The 17,565-nt window shown below is 44.2% G+C and overlaps 1 protein-coding gene across 1 annotated transcript in view; it reads right to left on the bottom strand.

Moving 5' to 3' along the window:
- The window catches only part of mapk8ip2 (mitogen-activated protein kinase 8 interacting protein 2), a gene marked incomplete at both ends in the record, with an annotated part of 182,922 nt that overhangs the window by 55,056 nt on the left and 110,301 nt on the right, over positions 1-17,565 (bottom strand). Inside the window, 2 exons of the mRNA XM_084334289.1 lie at positions 4,474-4,552; positions 4,931-5,155. Of these exons, the coding sequence (XP_084190415.1) occupies positions 4,474-4,552; positions 4,931-5,155 (304 nt within the window). The remainder of the gene's footprint in view (positions 1-4,473; positions 4,553-4,930; positions 5,156-17,565) is intronic.

Raw genomic sequence — 17,565 nt, forward strand, 5'->3', positions numbered from 1 at the left:
ATATTAAGTAATAGGGGTCCAATTATGTCCCAACATGAGAGGTACATTTCTGGTGGGATACCGTCTCTTCCAGGAGCCCTACCACTTTGCATTTCGGATATGGCCTTCCTGAGTTCCTCTAGTGTGATTGGTGTTTCTAACTGTTTAGCATCATCCTCTGAACGTTTGGGGAGGTTAATTTGATTAAGATATGTGTCCATTTTGTTTTGATCGAAGGTCGTTTCTGATTTATACAAGTTGGAGTAGAATTCTTTGAATGTCGCGTTTATTTCTTTGGTGTCTGTTACAAGTCCTTGTTGTGCTTTAATGGAGGTTATATCTGCAAATGTTGCGTTAACTCTTAATCGCGTAGCTAGTAGGTGACTTGGTTTGGAACCTTGAGAGTAATGCTGTTGTCTTGTGCTACGTATTTGTACTTCAGATTGTTGTCTGTAAATGGCGTTAATCTCTATTTTTAGTAAATTAACTTGAGATTCCAGTCGAGCCGAGTCGTTATATTGTAAAGAAGTAAATAATGTAGAGTAAAGCGTTTCTAATTCCGCCAGTTTTGAGCATCGATTCTTGCGTATTTTGGATGAAAAGCTATCCGTGAAATCCTTGATCATTCCATTTACCGACATCCATAATATTCTAGGGTCCGGCACCGAGTTCACATTCTCTGGTAGGAATACTGAAAGAGCTTCTTTGAGTTGTGTAATGAATTCCTTGTTATTCAGCAGTGTTGTGTTAAAGCGCCATCTTGGGGCTCGGGATGATAGTACACCAAATGATCCTTTTAGGAGTAAATAACAGTGATCTGATAATGCATTGGGTACCATCTCCACTTCATAGTTATCAAATAGTCTCGGTGTTGCGAAAACATAATCTATTCTGGAGAGTGTTTTAAGTCTTGCTGATCGACAAGAGTACTTCCGGGTCGTGGGGTTGAGTGATCGCCATAGATAATTTACACCTGTATTCTTTGCCCAATCCTTTAACGCATTAGATGACTTTTTTTGTTCGTTGGAAAAGTTGGGATAAGATTTATCCAACCCACGGTCCCAAATGGCATTAAAATCCGCACCAATTATACATGAGTATTCTGGAAGGTTTAACATTTCCCTAGTGAATGCAGTGTAGAAATTAGTTTCGTATAGATTTGGGGCATATACCGCTACCAACGCTATTTTCCTATTCTTGTGTATAATCTTAGCTATGGTTATCCGACCATCTGCATCAGACCATACTCCCTTCAATTCAATATTCAATTTCCGTTTCACGACTATAGCAACTCCACGGGTTCTCGTTCCAAAGGAAGAGTGACTAATGTTATGGTATGTGTTGTCCGCTAACGTAGCTTTGTCTCCCACTAAAATGTGCGTTTCGCTTAAGAGAGCCACATCAACCTGTTTGTTTTTCATCAATGTGAGCACGCTTTTGCGTTTATGTTGATTATTTATTCCCCCAGTGTTCCAGATCATTATATTCAAACTAGCCATAATCTATACATATTGATTTGTATTTGTTGGTAATATTTCTGGAGTGCGAATTCACAATGGATTTACATCCCACCGTTGAGGTCCCGTTGAGAGCCGAGAATAAAAACATACATATATACAAAAAAAAAAACCTGATCCCCCCTCCCTTACAGAGTCGTACAAGGTACCTATTTGATACCTCCTTCGCGTACAACTTCTTCCTTGCCTGCACCTCCGGTCTGCCCAGAATGAGCAATTTATCCTAAGCTTTCCTATGTATACCATAGAATCTTTTAATTCTAATTTAATAGAATGTCACCTGTGACCAAGCCTCTCTTCCGTTAATGTAATTATAACAGAATGAAAATTATACCTCAATTGGTATACTCATTTAAACCTCTTTTTTTTTTTAAACCTTCTATTAACATTTATTGGTTAGAACATTTCAGAATAAAGAAATAAAGAATAAGAAATAGTGATGTTTAGAATTAGATATCGAAAACCCATATAATCCGGGAATATCTACTTAAATTTTTTTAAATACCTTTGCATGTTTACACATCTAAACGACAAGGAGAATTTTAAATACTTGTATGCAGATCGTCCCCCGTCATGCGTGATCATTAATCTGTTATGGTGGTCGTTGTTCTTCACATCTATTTCCTGATCAAGTTTGTTATTTCACGGGGCCATCATTGAAAAAGGTATTGTATTCCAGAGTGCTGCCCGCCGCTCGTGACTTGCAGATTGATGTTTTAATGTTCCAGTACATTCTTCGTGCCATAGAACAATAACAATCCAGTATATTCCAGAATATTCCGTTATGACTCATAGCCTTCATGTAAGAAAAATAGAGTCGAAAATTCTAGAATGTTCCAAAATGGTCGGTATCAAATTAAGATCTGCATATTACCGTGAATCTATATATATATATGGTGTTTAGCGTTTTATATCAAATGACTTATTTCTCATTGTTGTCAAAAGTTTGTATGTTGCCGTTTTTGATGTCCATGCAATTGTAGCGTTTTCCATGAAAGATGAGTCTTATCATCCACTTTTTATATTCTTCATGTAATCTTCTGCCGCCTCAAGCGAACGTAGCACGAATCTCTTTCCTTCTCCCTCAACTATGGAAAGATTAGCCGGATACCGTAAGATGGGGTGGAAACCTTTCTCATATAGCCGGTTTACTACACCCTTGTAGCGGGCCCGCAGAGTTATGGCTTGTTTGCACATATCTTCATAGAACCACACTCTTTTCCCTTTGTACATCAGTTTCCCCCATTTATTGCGTGATTCCCTGATAATCGTGTCTCTTGTTGCAGTTTCCCGTAGACTAGCAATTATCACTCTTTCCTTGTTGTTATTATTGTAGTTTTCAGATCCAATTCTGTAGCGTTTGTCCACTATCTGTAGTTAAAATTTCAGAACCTAGGATTTCAAATAGCACTGCAGCAAACTTGTCATCTGTGCAGATGACTGATTCATCCAAACCCACTATACGGAGATTGAATCTGCGGGCGTGCCGTTCTATTTCTAGCAGATGGATCAAGTTTTCCTCCTTGTTGTCATGGATTGCCTGCCGGAGCTGTTTGTTTTCCAGTTGTATTTCCTTCGATACTTCGGCGATAGCTTCAGATAGTTCCTTATTCTTCTCCTCTTGCTTCCGTGAGTATTCGATCCCAGTATTTGCAACCGCCGTTATGCGATTGGATTGTGCTACAACCTGTGTCTTGATATATTCAAATTTAGCCTCTATGGCTATCTTAAATGCGGTAGCATTAATCTCGGCTCTTTCCACAGCTTTAGAAATATCAGTAACCTTGTCGGTTAAGATCTTCATCATATCTGTCATCAGCGTTTTGAAGTCGGGTGAAATACTCTCCATGACTGTCTCGGCTGAGGTCGTTTGGATGTTAGAATCCATGCTATTGTCGGGCTTTTTATTCCCTGTGGAACATGTCACTGCGCCGTCTGCCGTTGGAGAATCTGCTTCACGGCTTTTTGAGTTATCTTTCTTTGCTGGCATGTCGCGTTTGACTGTTGATATAGTTAGTTGAAGGTCTTAGTTAATATATAAGTCGAGGTTTAAACACATTAGTGTTGTATAAAGTAGGTTTTTAAGCGAAATTAACAAAAAATGGAGCGGAGCTTGTGACAGATGCGACGTCACATACTGTCGTCAAACCGGAAGTCTTTTTTTTTAATTTCTTTTTACATTTCTATAGAAATTATGTCCGATATTATCGGCCTACCGATATTATCGGCCGATATCGACATTAAAATGTGATATCGGTTGATATCGGTATCGGAAATTAAGAGTTGGACAATATCGGTATATCGTTATCGGTAAAAAAGCCAATATCGAGCATCCCTAATATATATATATATATATATATATATATATATATATATATATATATATTAGCAATATTGATCAGCAGCTGTAACAATTTTATTTTTATTATTTAAGTTTCAACACCGTCAAAATATTAATAAAAAATAATCGTATAAAGATTGTTCCATGTTCTGTCATCGAACATTATATTCCATTACTTTTCCTTTTTTTTGTATTTTATTTTTTTATTATTTTTTAAACAAACATATAAACAAACATGACAACACACGATAAGATATACAAGCATTAATTAACAGTGCATATCCAATGAAATCACCATTTAGTTAAATGTCTTATACAGGATATACCCCTAATACCTGTTATCTAGTACCCTACACACATATGCTCCAGCTCGTACCCCCCCCTCCCGGACCCCCCATTGGATAATCCATCCATTATAACTTGTCCATTACTTTTCCTGATATTTTAGATTTTTACCATGGTATCGTTTCAGAACCGGTATTGTAATACTTAGGCTGGTATCAGTATTTTGGTATGGTGATACTTAGGCTGGTATCGGTATTTTGATATCATTATACTTAGGCTGGTATCTGTATTTTGGTATGGTGACAACACTAATAGTGACAGGAGTTTCTTAGTTAAATAAATAGTCCTGACCTTGTGAGGCAGGGTTGCGTAGGGAGTCCTGCCAGCTTCCTTTCTTTGGAGACAGACTGCTGTTGTTGTTCAGAGAATCCTGAGAGGCAGAGATGTTAACAAGCTTGTCATGTAGTGTTTACTGTGTTTAAGGGGATGGTAAACATTACTAATCATAACTGACATTACGATAATCATAACTAGTACTACCCAACGCATACTATAGTCTACCCATATAACTCTGTATGATAGCATGTACAATAGTGCTGTACTGTATATACCGTATATATACATTTATATTTACCTTCTATATACCTACTTATACACCTGCATATAACACATATAAGTCTGTATGATAACATGTACAATAATGCTGTATACTGTCCAAACGTATTTCCCTTGTACTGTACATGTGCTGTATAATGACACTACATTTGAATCGAATCGAATCTAAGCTACTCTACTCTAGTCTACTGACCTGTGAGACGGCCGTGGTGAGGTTCAGCGTGGTGGGTCTGCTCTTCAGAGTGCCCAGGGTAGGAGAAGGAGGAGGCGAGGCCGAGGGGGAGGGAGGCGCGTCCTCATCTTCGTCCTCCTCCTCATCCTCTTCATCATCGTCGTCGATCATCTCAAACTCCTGGAAGTCGTCCTGGAAGGAGCAGATCGGGTGGTGCATCTCACTCTTCTCCAGAATGAGACAGTCCTGATGGAGTGAGAGGACAATGGTGAGAGACAGTGTGTGTGTGTGTGTGTGTGTGTGTGTGTGTGTGTGTGTGTGTGTGTGTGTGTGTGTGTGTGTGTGTGTGTGTGTGTGTGTGTGTGTGTGTGTGTGTGTGTGTGTGTGTGTGTGTGTGTGTGTGTGTGTTTGGTGTTTGGTGTGTTGTGTGTGTGTGTGTGTGTGTGTGTGTGTGTGTGTGTGTGTGTGTGTGTGTGTGTGTGTGTGTGTGTGTGTGTGTGTGTGTGTGTGTGTGTGTGTGTGTGTGTGTGTGTGGATTAATGCCAGATAGGGATAAAAAGGAATATTCCCTGTTTTTATGGTGTCAGCCGATTTCACCGACAGGCACTACTGTAGTGTTGTAGCTCTGACAGTAGAGGAGAAATTCATTGACATAACAACAACCGTTGTGATTGGAGAATCAAGAAAAGAGGGTGGGGGGGCGGCTAAGTGGCGCAGTGGGCAAGGCGCTTGCCACTAACGCAGGAGATGCTGGTATCGAGCCCAGCTCTCTGCGTTGCTACCGGCTTGGCTGGTCGTTCATACTAATACAATTGGCAGTATTAGAGGGTAGGAAAGCCGGTGGGTGGGGATTGGACGTTGTGGACAGTGACTCCTACAGGTCGGTTGGTGCACCTGTACAGCAGAATCAGGAAGTATCGGGGGCAGCGTGAGCCTCCCATGCGTTACTCCTCGCCACTGAGAGATAGCGCTGTTCAGGTGAAAAGATGCGACAGCTGCCTCCTCGTGTACTGGAGGGGATACGTGATGCAAGGCTTGGTCCTCAATGCAGCCGACCAGTGGGAGGCATAGTCTAGCAACGTTTGAGACAGGGGAGGGGAGAATTGAAGGGAGAATTGGCGAGGCGAAATTGGGATGGGAGAAAAAATAGAAAATAAGGAGAAAAAGTTTAAAAAAAAAAAAAAAAAAAAAAAAGTGGGGCTTGAGATCAATTACTGTAGGATACTGTAGCATTTTTCATTTATTTTTTCATATTTATTTGAACAGGAACTTCTAAGAGGAGAAACAGAACTGGGAGAGAGAGCACATGGAGGCACGCTGTGTTCACTGAACGCACTGCAGGGAGTTAAACACACACCCACACATGCATGCTAACACACACACACACACACACACATACACACACACACACACACACACACACGCACAGCAGTAGGCTGGGGCTTTGGTGTCTTATCGCTACAGAGTGCATATAAACAAGAGTGGATTCTGCTGATATCTTACTTTCTGTGGCAGAGAGAGAGAGAGACAGAGAGAGAGAGAGAGAGAGAGAGAGAGAGAGAGAGAGAGAGAGAGAGAGAGAGAGAGAGAGAGACGGAGACGGAGAGAGAGAGAGAGAGAGAGAGAGAGAGAGAGAAACAGAGAGATGAGAGAGAGAGAGTTCAGTGAAACAGGAGTTGATCGATAAGGCCTCGTGGGTATCAGTTGGTTTACAGGAATATGGTAGCCTATGTATAAAGATTCTAGTTTTAAAAGCCAACTGTGTGTGTGTGTGTGTGTGTGTGTGTGTGTGTGTGTGTGTGTGTGTGTGTGTGTGTGTGTGTGTGTGTGTGTGTGTGTGTGCGTGCGCATGTGTACATGCGTGTGCACACAGACTTTATGTATCAGACTCTCAGCATTTCTAAATGCATTAATGGAGTGTTTGTTTTCATATTCAGCAGCAGTAGGATACAGTAGCTTCTCCATACCCACCCTGATGACTAAAATATACCTGGTCACCAGTGATGTACCTGAATGCGTTGGCATTGTCCAACACCTCTCCCGAAGGCTAATTGGTCATGTCCGCTTCCATTCAATGTGCTAGGCTAGGCTAACGTGCAGCCAGATAGCTTTCTACTGAACGCACAGAGGAAACTGGTATCTATCTTCTTGTCTCTCTCTGGAGAAGACGATGAGCTAATTTCCCCAAATGTTGGCATGTTCTTTTAAGTTAAGGAATTAGTCTAAATATAATTGTAACAATTGTTCCTCTCTCTCCCCTTGTATTGAACATGCCTTTGTTGGACGGCATAACACTCAACACATTCTAAATTAAATATTTCCTACATAAAATTCAAAATCCAGAGTGGCAAGCCTCCTTAAAATCGTCTCAAAGATAATCAGCAAATCCATCAACCATTTCTGGAATGTTACACCACAAATATGTTGAGAATGGCCAATAAAACCATAGAAGATGTATTATACACAGAATGCCAACTGCTACCCTCACATAGACTCTTCAGATCACATGTATTACACACAGAATACTAGCTGCTACCCTCACATAGACTCTTCAGATCACATGTATTATACACAGAATACCAGCTGCTACCCTCACATAGACTCTTCAGATCACATGTATTACACACAGAATACATAGGCGCTTCAGATCCCCAAGTGGAAACTGACAAGATTAAAAAATGTATTTGTACCACATTCAATAAGCCTACTTAACAAGCAGGATAGAAACGTGATCGCAACCTACACGGTTGCAATATAAAAGGGTTGTGCAATAAGAAATAACCTTGGACTTATGGGACTGTGCCACATCAAATTAATGACGTTGGTTGGGAGGGAGGGTAGGGGTTAATTACATTGTTTCTCTGATGTATGTATGCCTGTCTATGCTGTAACATGGTTGTCTCTCTGATGTCTTGTCTGTATGTCTGTCTGCTGTAACATGGTTGTCTCTCTGATGTCTTGTCTGTATGTCTGTCTCTGCTGTAACATGGTTGTCTCTCTGATGTCTTGTCTGTATGTCTGTCTCTGCTGTAACATGGTTGTCTCTCTGCACACGCTCACACTATGGACACTTTACAGAAGGAAATGTCACTTTAAGAATAGTATAGCTTGAGATTGTATAATATAGCATTGTATAGCAGTGTACATAAAGACCCAATGCCTCATCCGTAGCTAACAGTGTACTGCACTGCCACAGGACCTAACATGTCCTACCATGCTCTGTAAATAGCTCATGTACAGATACCAATATGCAGGGGTGTAGCTCCAGATTCTGGGCCCCATGAAAGAATGTATTTGTAGGCCCCCAGTGAATGCGAGCGCGCACGAGCGGAATTTTTTTTTGCCATTTTTTTTATTAATGAAAACGCATAATATGGTTTTTACCTATACATTCGGATCAGCAGTTCAGCACCTGCACTGTTGGTGGGTGAGCCTAGTAAAGGATGTCGCATTGCGTTCATCTTCAATGAATGGACCAATGCAATAGTCTACCAAAGCCCCCCCTCTCTCTCTATATATCTCACACACACACACACACACACACACACACACACACACACACACACACACACACACACACACACACACAGTATCAATGAGAGCATCAATAATACACCTGAGTGATGTCTAGTAAAAAAAAAAAAAAAAATTTTTTTTTTTTTTTTTGGGGGGGGGCCCTCAGTGCTGGGCCCTTGGAATCATCCTAAGCTACCCCCCCCCCCAGCTACGCCCCTGCCAATATGCCTACTTTGTTTACTTGTTTATTGCACTATGTCGCTCTATTGGTTGGACTCTTATTATTATTACTTGTATTATGCACATCGTTGCGGGCGAGACCCCCCGCATTTCACTGTATACCTGTATGCCGTGACAAATAAAACTCTTGTATCTTGTATCTTGTATCTTGTATCTGATGTCTTGTCTGTATGTCTGTCTTTGCTGTAACACGGTTGTCTTGTGTTTTTCCTTTTTGTAACGCAGTATTGTATGTTCTGACACAAAACACAAAACAAAATGTCTATCAACAGACAATACAGAATTATCTTATCTTATCTTACCCTGCCTGGCTACCTGCACCTGAATAACATCTCAGACTGATAAATCCAAGATTAGGTGAAATATTGTCCATAATATGCCCCTAACACGTGAAACACAACAACGTAATTTCAAACTGTGGTTCTGGATCCAACTCAGGAAAGGTTGCGTTCGCCAAAGAGCACAGTCCAATATGAGCCAATAGTCCTGACTTTCTCTCAGTCACACCATACCACACAGACACAATCTTTCTCTCACAGTCACACTGTACCACACAGACACAATCTTTCTCTCACAGTCACACCGTACCACACAGACACAATCTTTCTCTCACAGTCACACTGTACCACACAGACACAATCTTTCTCTCACAGTCACACCGTACCACACAGACACACTCTTTCTTTCACAGTCACACTGTACCACAGACACAATCTTTCTCTCACAGTCACACCGTACCACACAGACACACTCTTTCTTTCACAGTCACACTGTACCACAGACACACTCTTTCTTTCACAGTCACACTGTATCACAGACACAATCTTTCTCTCACAGTCACACTGTACCACACAGACACAATCTTTCTCTCACAGTCACACCGTACCACACAGACACACTCTTTCTTTCACAGTCACACTGTACCACAGACACAATCTTTCTCTCACAGTCACACCGTACCACACAGACACACTCTTTCTTTCACAGTCACACTGTACCACAGACACACTCTTTCTTTCACAGTCACACTGTATCACACAGACACACTCTTTCTCTCACAGTCACACTGTATCACACAGACACACTCTTTCTTTCACAGTCACACTGTACCACACAGACACAATATTTCTCTCACAGTCACACCGTACCACACAGACACACTCTTTCTTTCACAGTCACACTGTACCACAGACACAATCTTTCTTTCACAGTCACACTGTATCACACAGACACACTCTTTCTTTCACAGTCACACTGTACCACACAGACACAATATTTCTCTCACAGTCACACTGTACCACACAGACACAATCTTTCTCTCACAGTCACAATCTTTATTCATCTTGTGCACCAACAACCAGCAATGTTACATCACTACAGTACACCCCCACTCCCCCATGTCTGCATTGAATGTGTGTGAGAGAGAGAGAGAGAGAGAGAGAGAGAGAGAGAGAGAGAGAGAGAGAGAGAGAGAGAGAGAGAGAGAGAGAGAGAGAGAGAGAGAGAGAGAGAGAGAGAGAGAGAGAGAGAGAGCACACAGCAGGGGCTGGATATATATTCTATCCACTTTGCATTTGAACAGCACAGCAGTTTCTCCATCTTCTTGAATCCCTCTCAGGGAGCTGGTGTTTTAATGGTGGCATCAAAGCAGAGCACCCACCCACCACTCATCCACCTGCCACCATACTGCTGACGCCTGGAGAAGCCTCTTAACGCCATGGCAACAAGACCAAACAATCTATATAGGACATGTGACGTCAGTCACAACGCATGTGACACCGGCCGCATCTCTGGTGAACATTTTCATTTTTCTTTTGTCATTTATAATCATGTCGTGTGATTGAAGGCTTTGTATTCTAATCTATGACCAGAGATGAGCATATTCAATTAAAAAGCTGTCATCAGAACGCTTTGAAGGAAACTACATTTTCAAGAAGAATAGAATAGAATAGAATAGAATAGAAATACTTTTATTATCCCGTGGGAAATTTGACACTGCAAATCACTCAACATTTAAACATTTAGACGGGACAGGTCACAAGTTAGATTAATAACACAAATCAAATCAAGTTGCCTAGGATAAGAGTAGAGTAAAATAGAATCAAATGAAATGAACTAAAATATACAGAAAGAAATACAGTAAGAATATACTGAGCATGGGGGAAGCAGTGTAAACAATTTGGTCAATATAATTATAATTTAAATCTAACTAAATGAAATATATATTCCAGTATTCACAGTGTCACAAGGTGCAGTATGCTTCAGGTAGTGTATTGTCCTCCTTGGGTTCCTATAAGTCCTAGATCAATGTCTGGCAGCCGTCGCTGCCCCCTGTTGTGGAGCCTGGAGGCCGCTAGTCTGCGAGCTCTGCCGCTCTGTGCTCAGTGATGCAGTGAGGCACAGTGATGCATTATATAGTCTGATGGCTGTTGGAATGAAGGACTTCCTGTGCCGTTCAGTGCTGCATTTGGGTAGTGTGAGCCTAGCACTGAACATGCTCCTCCTGTCAGCCAAGTCTGTGTATAGTGGGTGGGTAGGGTTTTCCCTGATGGCCTGGAGCTTAGCAAGGCTCCTCCTCTCCGCCACCCTCGCTAGAGAGTCCAGCTCCACCCCAACCACGCTGCTGGCCTTCCTGACCAGCTTATCCAGCCTGGTTGTGTCCACTGCTCTCAGTCCGCTGCCCCAGCAGGTCACAGCGTACACGAAGGCGCCCGCCACCACCGACTCATAGAACATCCTCAACATCCTTGTACAGACATTGAAGGATCTCAGCCTTCTGAGGAAGTAGAGTCGGCTCTGGCCCTTCTTGTAGCCTAGATTTATCAGTCCTGTCCTGTGTTGTCTATCCTGTCCTGTCTATCCTGTCCTGTCGGTCCTGTCCTGTCGGTCCTGTCCTGTCGGTCCTGTCCTGTCTATCCTGTCCTGTCGGTCCTGTCCTGTCTATCCTGTCCTGTTGGTCCTGTCCTGTCCATCCTGTCCTGTCGGTCCTGTCCTGTCTATCCTGTCCTGTTGGTCCTGTCCTGTCTATCCTGTCCTGTCTATCCTGTCCTGTCTATCCTGTCCTGTCGGTCCTGTCCTGTCTATCCTGTCCTGTCGGTCCTGTCCTGTTGGTCCTGTCTGTCCTGTCGGTCCTGTCCTGTCTATCCTGTCCTGTTGGTCCTGTCCTGTCTATCCTGTCCTGTCTATCCTGTCCTGTCGGTCCTGTCCTGTCGGTCCTGTCCTGTCTATCCTGTCGGTCCTGTCCTGTCTATCCTGTCCTGTCGGTCCTGTCCTGTTGGTCCTGTCTGTCCTGTCTGTCCTGTCTGTCCTGTCTGTCCTGTCGGTCCTGTTGGTCCTGTCGGTCCTGTCGGTCCTGTTGGTCCTGTCTGTCCTGTCTGTCCTGTCGGTCCTGTCGGTCCTGTTGGTCCTGTCTGTCCTGTTGGTCCTGTTGGTCCTGTCTGTCCTGTTGGTCCTGTCTGTCCTGTCGGTCCTGTCCTGTCTGTCCTGTTGGTCCTGTTGGTCCTGTCTGTCCTGTTGGTTCTGTCTGTCCTGTCGGTCCTGTCCTGTCTGTCCTGTTGGTCCTGTCTGTCCTGTTGGTCCTGTCTGTCCTGTCTGTCCTGTCTATCCTGTCTGTCCTGTTGGTCCTGTCTGTCCTGTTGGTCCTGTCTGTCCTGTTGGTCATGTCTGTCCTATCTGTCCTGTCTGTCCTGTTGGTCCTGTCTGTCCTGTTGGTCCTGTCTGTCCTGTCTGTCCTGTTGGTCCTGTCTGTCCTGTCTGTCCTGTTGGTCCTGTCTGTCCTGTCTGTCCTGTCTGTCCTGTTGGTCCTGTTGGTCCTGTCTGTCCTGTTGGTCCTGTCTGTCCTGTTGGTCCTGTTGGTCCTGTCTGTCCTGTTGGTCCTGTTGGTCCTGTCTGTCCTGTCTGTCCTGTTGGTCCTATCTGTCCTGTCCTGTCCTGTTGGTCCTGTCTGTCCTGTCCTGTTGGTCCTGTTGGTCCTGTCTGTCCTGTTGGTCCTGTCATGTTGGTCCTGTCTGTCCTGTCTGTCCTGTTGGTCCTGTCTGTCCTGTTGGTCCTGTCTGTCCTGTTGGTCCTGTCTGTCCTGTCTGTCCTGTTGGTCCTGTCTGTCCTGTCCTGTCCTGTTGGTCCTGGACCATCTCACTACAGAGAGGAGGACTGAGGGGCTGACCAGGGCAGCTGGACCAACTCACTACAGAGAGGAGGACTGAGGGGCTGACCAGGGCAGCTGGACCAACTCACTACAGAGAGGAGGACTGAGGGGCTGACCAGGGCAGCTGGTAGAGCTCCGCGGTATTGATTATTTCCTTACCGCACAAATTTGCAAAATATTTCCTACCGCCGCGGTTATTACCGCACGCACACAAAATAAAAAAAAAAAGTTTGAATGCATTTTTTTTTTTAGTAGTAGTAGTCTACTCTTTATAGCATATAGCCTGCCTCTAGTCTAAATGTCTATCTTTAGAGGATGACTTTGCAGCATGAATATTGTTTGGGATTCGGCAAGCACGCATTAGTTATTGAAAGTGAAACACGGATTCGAAGTTTCCCCTCTGGTCGTGCGCAGTTCACTCGGTGTCGCGGGCAGGGGTGGTTACCCCTAACCCCCCCGACCCTTTCTTATTATTATTACTATAAAGTTACTACTTTATAATAAAGGCATTCGTTTTGTGGCATTGACATTATATAGTTATACGTTCAATAAATCAGCGTATTTACCGGACCATAGCAAGCAATACTCTATTCATATCTCAGTTCCTTTCTTTGCTCAGAGCGTGCTGAGTTGTCCCATTCTGCGGTCTGTTAATAAAGTTTTCAATCAGACAAGTGTATAGAACGAAGGGCTTTTATTATAACATTCGTTGCAGACAGTAAAATCATTATGTCTCGTTTAGTACTCCTGCGGCGCGATGGTAGTCCACTCCGGCGGAGAGTTAAAGCTAACGTTATTAGCCGTGTTGTGATGAGCTGACATTCAGGACGTAAAAAACTAATACGCGCTTGCCGATTGGTGGTAACACACTGCATGACGCTACAACGTGTGACGCGTCTCTCTTCTGACCAATCAGTGGTCTGCAATGTTTCACGTGACTTTTCTGGTACCCAATAGGGTCGCTTGGAACCTCGATAGAGGAGTAGGGTATATCTGCAGAGCCGCAAGCCCAACGAGAGGAGGGTAATTTATTATTATTATAAAAAACAGCGGTGACGCGGTATTCAGCCTACTCTGCGGTGGCCGTGATGTAACAGCGATACCGCGGTAATGCGGTAATCGCGGCAGCTCTAGCAGCTGGACCAACTCACTACAGAGAGGAGGACTGAGGGGCTGACCAGGGCAGCTGGACCAACTCACTACAGAGAGGAGGACTGAGGGGCTGACCAGGGCAGCTGGACCAACTCACTACAGAGAGGAGGACTGAGGGGCTGACCAGGGCAGCTGGACCAAGTAACTCACTACAGAGAGGAGGACTGAGGGGCTGACCAGGGCAGCTGGACCAACTCACTACAGAGAGGAGGACTGAGGGGCTGACCAGGGCAGCTGGACCAAGTAACTCACTACAGAGAGGAGGACTGAGGGGCTGACCAGGGCAGCTGGACCAACTCACTACAGAGAGGAGGACTGAGGGGCTGACCAGGGCAGCTGGACCAACTCACTACAGAGAGGAGGACTGAGGGGCTGACCAGGGCAGCTGGACCAAGTAACTCACTACAGAGAGGAGGACTGAGGGGCTGACCAGGGCAGCTGGACCAACTCACTACAGAGAGGAGGACTGAGGGGCTGACCAGGGCAGCTGGACCAACTCACTACAGAGAGGAGGACTGAGGGGCTGACCAGGGCAGCTGGACCAACTCACTACAGAGAGGAGGACTGAGGGGCTGACCAGGGCAGCTGGACCAAGTAACTCACTACAGAGAGGAGGACTGAGGGGCTGACCAGGGCAGCTGGACCAACTCACTACAGAGAGGAGGACTGAGGGGCTGACCAGGGCAGCTGGACCAAGTAACTCACTACAGAGAGGAGGACTGAGGGGCTGACCAGGGCAGCTGGACCAACTCACTACAGAGAGGAGGACTGAGGGGCTGACCAGGGCAGCTGGACCAACTCACTACAGAGAGGAGGACTGAGGGGCTGACCAGGGCAGCTGGACCAAGTAACTCACTACAGAGAGGAGGACTGAGGGGCTGACCAGGGCAGCTGGACCAACTCACTACAGAGAGGAGGACTGAGGGGCTGACCAGGGCAGCTGGACCAACTCACTACAGAGAGGAGGACTGAGGGGCTGACCAGGGCAGCTGGACCAACTCACTACAGAGAGGAGGACTGAGGGGCTGACCAGGGCAGCTGGACCAAGTAACTCACTACAGAGAGGAGGACTGAGGGGCTGACCAGGGCAGCTGGACCAACTCACTACAGAGAGGAGGACTGAGGGGCTGACCAGGGCAGCTGGACCATCTCACTACTGGAGCTACAGGTGAGCTTGTTATCATTACCCAGACAAGCCAAACTGTGACACACACACACACACACACAAACTAAAGTTAAATAATATATTTTTTCTTTTTTAAGAAAAAAGTATTTAAAACCTTTTTGATTTTTTTTTGCAAAATAATAATAAAAAAATCTATATTTATCGATAATTTGGTCCCGATTTATTGATTCTTCCAAATGGCATATCGTCTCAGCCTTAGTTCTGGTTGTCCCCTAGACAGCAACCGTAAATACATATGTACAGTAAATGGTAAATGGTGCATTTATATAGTGCTTTTATCCAAAGCGCTTTACAATTTAGTTCCTCAAATTCACCCATTCACTCACCGACAGCGGAGGCAACCATGCAAGGTGCCAACCTGCTCATCGGGAACAATTAGGGGTTAAGTGTCTTGCTCGACCTCCTGAGCCCCTGTCGCCCATGTACAGGACCGGTTGGACCCGTGACAGTAGAGTGTACATGGTCACCAACCCGTCGCCCATGTACAGGACCGGTTGGACCCGTGACAGTAGAGTGTACATGGTCACCAACCCGTCGATCTTTGAGACTGTCCCTGTAGATATTTCCATGAAAATTAAAAAAAAAAAAAAAAACATTTTTTTTTTTTTTATCTTACCCTGAGAGTCCACATTACAGTTCTACTTTTGTTTTGATGTGAAAAATGATGCTGCACTTAGCACTGACTGAGAAAGTACACATACAGTTCTACTTTTGTTTTGATGTGAAAATGATGCTGCACTTAGCACTGACTGCACTTAGCACTGACTGAGAAAGTACACATACAGTTCTACTTTTGTTTTGATGTGAAAGTGATGCTGCACTTAGCACTGACTGAGAAAGTCCACATTACAGTTCTACTTTTGTTTTGATGTGAAAAGTGATGCTGCACTTAGCACTGACTGAGAAAGTACACATTACAGTTCTACTTTATAAAATGCTAACTGTAAATATGTTTGTCAATGTTAATAATATGAGAAAGTCCACATTTCAGGCAGGCAGTTTTCCATCATTTCGCAAAATACGACCTATGCACCGATACATCATGAAGAGGTTTGACCTATAACTACGATGTAGGCGCCATGTTATCTATCAATAAGGTCATGAAAAGATGCGTCCACGAGAGGACAAGAGCGTATAGCATGATGATGACAGCGTTATCTAGCCTGGACGGCATGGGTGGGTGGCTGGGTGGGGAGGGTTGGTGGTTGCTATAGTGAAAGCTGCTGTAAATCTGAGTCGTCTCCCAGGGAGGATCGATCCCCTGCGGTGTCAGATTCCCAAGGACACCCCATCCAGCCCTGTGACTGACCCTGGACTCAACCACCGGAATTACGCAAGCACAACTCTTCTGCTGACACGGGGGGTTCTCTCTCTCTCTCTCTCTCTCTCTCTCTCTCTCTCTCTCTCTCTCTCTCTCTCTCTCTCTCTCTCTCTCTCTCTCTCTCTCTCTCTCTCTCTCTCTCCAGCTCACAATGCAGAGACCATACTTTACACAGGAATGCTTGTTTCAAACCTTTATTTCAACTTGTAATGACACTGAGGTTACTCTCGTTTACGGCGACGACGAGCTTACAAAACAGGTTCATCAGCAATTTCATACATATAGACACAATATTATGCACTGCTGCAGTCAGGCAGGCGCTACCGGAGTCCCATGGCCAGTACAGAGAGACTCAGAAGGAGCTTCTATCCCCAGGCCATCAGGATGCTCAATGACAATGACACTATGTAACAACCCATCATCTACACACGATGGCGCCATCTACACTCACTGCACACACATCCCATGTACACACTCACTTTAAACAAACTCACCTACCACTCACTTTAGACACTTTAACACACTTTATATGTATCCATTATTAAAAAGATTTGCACTACATCCATACCTCATTTGCTCCCTACCCTAAGTTTTGTACAACATCTCATTTCTGCATTGTACTTCACTGGTACTCATTTTACTCTGTATTGTATATGTATATTGACTTTACTTACTTTTACTTACTTCTTACTTTTTTTTTTTACTTACTTTCTTTTTTACTGTATGTAGCACACTAGCACGGGCTCTTTCAGAATAAGCATTTCATATAAAGTATTCTGTATTTTGTAGTGACATAATAAACAAACTTGAAACTTGAAAACTATACTGTACTTCCAAACACATAAACTCAAACGTCTTTCAAATGAATCGTTTAGAGCAGTGGTTCTCAACCTTTTTTGCGTCAACGCCCCCCTAATCTAATGTCCATGTTCCATAACACCTCCCTATCTGACATCCATGTTCCATAACGCCCCCCTATCTGATGTCCATGTTCCATAACACCCCCCTATCTGACGTCCATGTTCCATAACACCCCCCCTATCTGACATCCATGTTCCATCATGTTCCATAACGCCCCGCTATCTGATGTCCATGTT

This window comes from Notolepis coatsorum, assembly GCF_963971535.1.
Source record: "Notolepis coatsorum genome assembly, chromosome: 18".
NCBI lineage: Eukaryota > Metazoa > Chordata > Actinopteri > Aulopiformes > Paralepididae > Notolepis > Notolepis coatsorum.